The sequence below is a fragment of the Ochotona curzoniae genome, unplaced genomic scaffold, assembly GCF_017591425.1.
Source record: "Ochotona curzoniae isolate NIBS_2020 unplaced genomic scaffold, NIBS_Ocur_1.0 scaffold_3208, whole genome shotgun sequence".
Lineage (NCBI taxonomy): Eukaryota > Metazoa > Chordata > Mammalia > Lagomorpha > Ochotonidae > Ochotona > Ochotona curzoniae.
In genome coordinates, this window is record NW_024467106.1 from 19417388 (window position 1) to 19424153 (window position 6766).

The 6766-nt window shown below is 39.4% G+C and overlaps 1 protein-coding gene across 1 annotated transcript in view; it reads left to right on the plus strand.

The window, feature by feature from the left end:
* Positions 1-785, plus strand: part of SVEP1 (sushi, von Willebrand factor type A, EGF and pentraxin domain containing 1) — a 161053-nt gene extending 160268 nt beyond the window's left edge. Inside the window, exon 48 of the mRNA XM_040963410.1 lies at positions 508-785. Coding sequence (XP_040819344.1) covers positions 508-529 — 22 coding nt within the window. The 3' untranslated portion in view covers positions 530-785. The remainder of the gene's footprint in view (positions 1-507) is intronic.
* The last annotated feature ends 5981 nt before the right edge of the window (positions 786-6766 follow it).

A 6766-nucleotide genomic window follows, 5' to 3' on the forward strand; every position in this document is an offset into this window, starting at 1 on the left:
TCAAAATAATGCTTAAAGACATATATAACAATTACTTGACCACAAGTGGTATGACAACCATTATATCCCTTACCCTAAAACCTTCTTTAGGAATAAGACTGACATGGTCTTGTGCCCACGCACTGCAATCCTTAGGGAAGAATTTGCTTCCTCTGATTTCTATGTGTATCTAAAAAAAAAAAAAAAGCTGTCCTAAATAAATGACATTGGCAACAGCTATGGAGTGTTAGTGTGCTAGGAGATCATTAGGATTCTAAGGTTCAAGCCTTCATGACAATTGTCAGGAAGTCAGTGACAGAATCAGGACTCTAACACAGGTCCACTACTTCTTGGCTGTCTGCCTGGGTTAGTGCCTGTTCTCCATGTATCATCATTCTTTCAAGGGTTGACTCCCTGCCAAGGTGGCTAAGACTCCAGTTCTGTTCATCAGTCCCCAAAGAACGGTTATCCCTTCATTTCAATTGTTTTCTTTTTAACCTGTTTTGTTTTTGTTTTTCTTCTTTCCAGGAAAAGGAGGACTGGGTTTTAACCACTGTCCAACTAATTGGCTCCCCTAAAAGCAGGATCATCTCTTCCTGATAGCGCCTGGGCATCCTGGAACTTCTACAAAGTCCAACATGGTGCTGGCTCTTGTTTTGTTTAGTAAACACATTATTGGGGATTTACTTTTTTATTTTGTGATATATCTTGTTATTCTTTGTGACATACTTTCTTACATGTTTCCATTTTTAAATATGCCTGTATTTTCTATATAAAAATTATATTAAATGGATGCTGCTCTACCCTAACAAAATGTACACACTTGGTTGTCAATTGGGAAATTCCTAGTGTTAATTTTATCCAGCTTCCTAAAATATAAAATTAAAATATATTTTCCTACTAAATCATACTTTATTGGATAGTGCCATTTTGTCAGGTGGCCAGGAAATAATAAAGAGAATTCACATGCTTTGATTTGTGATGGGACAACACAAGGCTACATGTAGGGCATCAGGCAGTGACAATAAAGAGGAACCCTTTATTCTAGTTTCATCTTTTTTATAACATATGTAACAATAAAGGCTTCTTGTCATTTAATCAAAAAGTAAGTGTTGGGCCTAGTCCTGGCTCAAGGTTAGCCTGGATACTTCTTCTTCCAACATTTGAAATGTAGTAGACAATAATTTAGCAGATAGTGAGGGAAACAAAATGACCAGCATTCACAAAATGCCCCTTTACCTTCTAATAGCTAGAATAAGCAGTGAACAAATTGAAAGAGGAACATAACTGAGACACTATATTCTAGGGTTCTCCTGTTTGGGGGTCCCCAGTTATGTGAGGAAACCTCAAGGTGAGGTGGGGGGGGGGGTCTTTATTCATCCAGTGTCTGGAAACCAATAACAAAACCAAAGCTCAGCATCACAGCACAAGCTTCATCCAGTGGCCAAAGGATGGAGAAGCAGGGACCTACTCACAAGTCAGTGTCTCAGCCTCTCCTGGTTTGAGGAGTCATGGCTACAGGGTGATGGGATTGTGGGGAAGAACAAGCTAATAAAAGAAGGAGGTATTCATAATTTTTCAGGGGAAAGGATGAGATAACTCTGGGAGTAGACAAGCTGCCTTCTTTTTGTCTTTTTGTAGTCTTGTCATGGGATTGTCAACAGTTATTATACTGGCGGGAGTATAACTACCAGAGAAATTTGCTTATGATAAAATTTGAGGTCTGCTGAAGATCATTCAAACTCCAGAGGAAAATATCTGCTAATGATCAAATCAAAGGATTTTAAAAAATGATTACTAAGACCTTGGGTGTATTTTCAAACCATGCCCTTTATGCTCTAGGTCCTTCAGGTAGGAGATGCGTGAGAGACACACTAATAATACTCAAGTTTGCTGCAGACTGTCATGCTTCTTTCACAGGAGCACTAGCGTTTTGCCTTACACATGCTGTGACTCATCGTTCTCTCCTAACTCTGGCCTTAAGGCAGTGACAATGACTGTCGACTCTCCCTTTGTCATCTAATTATCTTGTAGATGACCAAGGTCACATAACCCCAGCCCAAGTGTACACTTGAATGGGAGCCAATAACATGGAGAGATTGGGTATCAGCACTGCAGCAAACCAGGTAGAAACCACACTGCAGTGCAGGCATCCTGTTGGGCTCTGGTTGGAGTCCCAGCTGCTGCACTTCCAATCCAGCTCCCTGCTAATACACCTGGGAAAGCAGAGGAGGATGGCCAAAGTGCTTGGACCCCTGCACCCACAGGGGAGATCCAGAAGCACCTCCCGGCTTCAAACCAGCCCAGCTCCAACTCTTAGGGCCATTTACAGAGTGAACCAGCATATGGAAAATTTTTGCCTATCCCCTTCTTTCTCAGTAACTCTGCATTTTGAATAAATAAGTATTTTCTAAAGCAGACAGTATTTTCTAAGTATTTCTAAGTATTTTCTAAAGCTTTTCTCATTTTAAAATGAGAAAAGCCACAAGCACAGGATTAGCACTGTGCATCTTCAGTCACTGTGGGCAGCAGGCAATGCCACTGAAAACACGTGATCCTGAGTAAAGCATTTAGGGGCTCTTAAGTTTTGTGACCAAGTTAAGCTGTAGGACTTATGAGAAAGACTTGTGTTCCCTTTCTTCTGGAGAAAATGGTGATCACAACCACTTCAGACACAAGTCATTTTCCAAGCAACTCACTCCACCCTCTTCAGTCCTGACCTGTCTAATGACATGCCTGATCCTCACCCCGCTGAATCACCAAGAGCTCTCCTTTCATTACATCTTCTGGATCCTTTTCCTTTCCCAGCAGTGTTCAGTCTGGTTTATGTCTCTGTGAGTTAGTCCATCCTATCAACAAGGGCAATAAAGAGAGATCTGACAAACTAGAAAAACCTGAAAGAATGGATTAAAGACCACACAAACGTAGCAAAAGCTACAGTCGGCATTTCTCAATTATACTACATTCTTCAAAAGAGCTATTACAGAGACTATGAAATAGTTCAACAGAAACTCCTTCAAGATCTTTTTCTGCCCACCTTATAGTTGTATTGTGCTTTGTAATTTCAGTGTATTTTCTCCTGCAGTGTCTCATTAAGTTGCGAGAATTAAAAGCTATGTGAATACTTGGCAATAGTTGGATAAATGCCAGTGCCTCTCCCTTTGCTTAGCTCCTCCTCCTCAATCTGTCTCCTCAAGTTCTGCAAAGCCCTATTTTCATGCTTTAGAAAGTGGAGGTACAGTGAAGCAATGCCAACAGGAACTGGAAATTACAGCCCAATTACTGAAGCCCAAGGCCATAGCAAAGAGGCCTTAGACATGGCTGCCTTGCATAGCATGAACTTCAACTCAGCTGTGGTCCTGGCGTTCATGAACCTCTGTAAGCATTGTCCATGGTATATGGTATGATACAGTAGCTCATTGTGACAGTCTAGATTTCTGATGTTTGTAAAAGAAAATGTGTCTAATGACAGAACACACTTGACTTGCATGAGAGCTCCACCAAATAACTTCAGGCTGTGCTTAAAGGATGATCAGAATATTCCGTACTAAAGACTGTAATAATGAGACAGCCTCACAGGAAATGACTTTCATGCTCTGAATGTGCCATGTTTATACCTGGAGGCCTTTACTTAGTCAACTCCTTTACTCTACTCCCTATTTTCAACTAAACCCACAATCCTAATCACCGTCCCCGTGCTATTCTTTTGACCATTTTCTTTTGAATTTTCATATGCTGTTGACTTTGTTCTGAACCACCCTGCCTACATACTCCATCTAAGGCCAAGTGATGGAGAACAGTGGGAGAGGGGCCCACATTGCAGCACAACAGGCTAAGCCATAACTCAGGCATCCAATATGAGCATGGGTCAATCCAGGTCTCCATTTCCAACCCAGGTCTCTGCTAACGTGCCTGTGAAAGTAGTGGAACATAAGCTCCTTGGAGCCCTGCCGCCTTCACAGGAAACAGGTAGAGGTAAAGGTTATTCCTGATTTTGGCCTGGCCCAGCCCAGGTCACTATAGCCTTTTGTGGAAAGAACCATCAATGGAAAATTCATTCTGTTTCATTCTCTCTCTTTCTCTTTCCATCTGTCTCTAATTTGCCCTTCAAATAATTAAATGCAGCAAAGAAAAAAAAAAGTAGTGTTCCCTTATAGTCAATGATATCAAACAGTAAAAACAGACAGAACAATGTGGATTATCTAACAATAGTATATAATGATTGTGATGTGTATGTGTGTGCATGTGTACATGTTTGATGTAATAAAATTTGGAAGGAAACACAATAGGCTAAATAAGTCAGCAGTCTCTCTCCCTTATGACACACATCTAACAAACCTTTTTATATCTACAAAAATTGCCTATGACTTTGATGCTAAGCCGCCATTGAAATTGCTACACGCTTGAACTATATGTAGACTCAAAACCACAAACATGAAACTTGAATACTAAGCCTTCTCCAGAAAAAGCAAAAAAGGCAGTCTGCCAAGGTCATGACTCTGATAACCCGACTAAGAAGGACCAGGGAGGCAACAGGAAACCACATCCACTCATGTGTATTATTGATTTTACATGTATCATTATGTTAATATTTTACAAGTCTTTAGTAAGCTGAAGAAAAAGCAAAGCTGTGAGAAGCAGGATCTGTTTTATGGTCCACTCTAGCTCAGCCTAGTGTCCAGCATCATAGGACCCTTCTAAGTCACACCCAAGGCTTCCACCAGAGTGAAGCTCATATGATCACAGGTAGTTCTGCAGATTATGTCTGCCTCATGCTTTGGAGTTCGTTTTGGTTTTAATGTACTTCCTGCAATTTCAGTATTTTGTAGCAAGATAAATAAGATTGAAGTATACATAACAGAACTGAGAACAGGATAGTAAATTCCTGTAATTTTTTCTTGTTTCTCCACCCAAACCCCTCTGTACCTGAAATAACTGTAAACAATTCCAGTCAATTTTATATGGACTTCCCCATAATTTCTCTTTCTGATAAATGACCCTAACTGTGCAATCAATACTGATAAAAATAATTAAACAATGAGGAGTGAAGTCAGAGGGGGAGTGTTTTCATTCAACTTGATGAAAAATCATTTAGATGAGTAAATGTCAAGAAAAAATGATATCATGTTTTTCCCTTGGAGTAAAACAACCTAATTTTTCAATCCAGTTTTCATAATTTGCCTTTCTAAAGTGAAGAAGAAATCTGAGAAGTGAGCACATTGGTGGTGGCCTTGAAGGCTAGACTGGGAATGTAAATCATGGTGATGCATTGCTGTTTGGGATTTGGGGTTTGGGATTTGGGATTTGGGGTTTGGGAAGACCTTTGTGACAAATCACTGTGAGCAAAGCAGAGTGGAACAAATGCAAGAACTGCCTGCTGGGCCTCCCTGTGCAAAGCAGCCACCACACTCCTTGCAGGGTGGGGATCTTTGCTGCCCATTCCTCGATGGTACTTATCTTGGCACATGCTGATTCATCAACCATGGTCACCAGGGTTTGTTCCATGGGCTGTGTGGTTTTTCACTTTGTAAAAGTGTAAAAGAGTTTTGCTCAAGGTGCTACCAATACAAACTGCTCACTTTATTTTAATTTCCTGAGCACTTAACCGCTCACCATAAATAGTTGTCTGCTTATGGTTTAATGTCCACAAATACGCAAATGCATACGATCTAGAACATCCATGGTCTGAAATTACAGACTAACAAAACGTGTCCCTTCTTAAAACAATAATGTATCTAGATCACTCTCATGATCAGTTTCTAATTAAGTTCTTAAATTTAATTATTTCATACTTATAACACTTTATCAATATTAAAGCACTTTTCCTTTTCCTCCATGGCTAGTTTATGTGTTTCAAGCTCTTTAATAGCCAGAGTTATTTCTTACTTATGGGTGCAGTGATTAAAAAAAAATCTCTGGAATTCAACCAACTACATTCAAATCTTGATCCCTCCCCTTACTAAGTGTTTGTCCAAATGCATCGCTTCACGACCTGTATAAATAATAGCAGTTGCTATAACGACTAGGGAGCCTTACATATAATTAGTACACACACAATTTTCTAAAACAATTTTTCTCAATTAATATCATTTCTTTGTGAGTCCTGTTACCACTTTACCAGTTCATAGGATTCTGATCTCATTGCCTAACTCCAAAGTCGGTTTATCTAGTCATGTCAGACTAGAACGCTCACCATTCTTAAAGCCAAGCCACTGAGAGAAAGTACAGATAACATTATTCGCACCAGTGTGATGTTGCTAAAGCTCTAAATGGAGAAAACAAGACATTCGATGAATTTTATAGACCTGATGCCTTAATGTCACCAATTTTTTCCATGAAAGAAGGGCCAATAGTAAGATATATGCTTTGTCAGACACTTGGAACTACTGTTTAATAGCACTCTTATGTTTGTCATATTGTGTTTTGCTATCAGTGTGCCAGACAATCTGTTCTCCCAAAACCCACTCAGACAGTGCCTCTTCTACCAATGCAACACCAGTGACTCTGCTCTCTGAAATCTTCAGGTATAGAATAAGGCCTTAAACATTTACACAGTCTTGGCCAAAGTCTCTTTACCACTTCTTCAAATGTAATGATGTATGGATAGTAAACACAAACAAAAATCAAAATATTCAATGGTTCACCTATTTAATGTATTTTATGCACCCAATACAATCTTTTTCTTTAATATCTTTGAACTGGAAATGCAACTTAATATTGTACATTGGTAACATATAATCAGCAATTTAACAATTATAAACAATGGATCTTACTTTCAATAAAATCT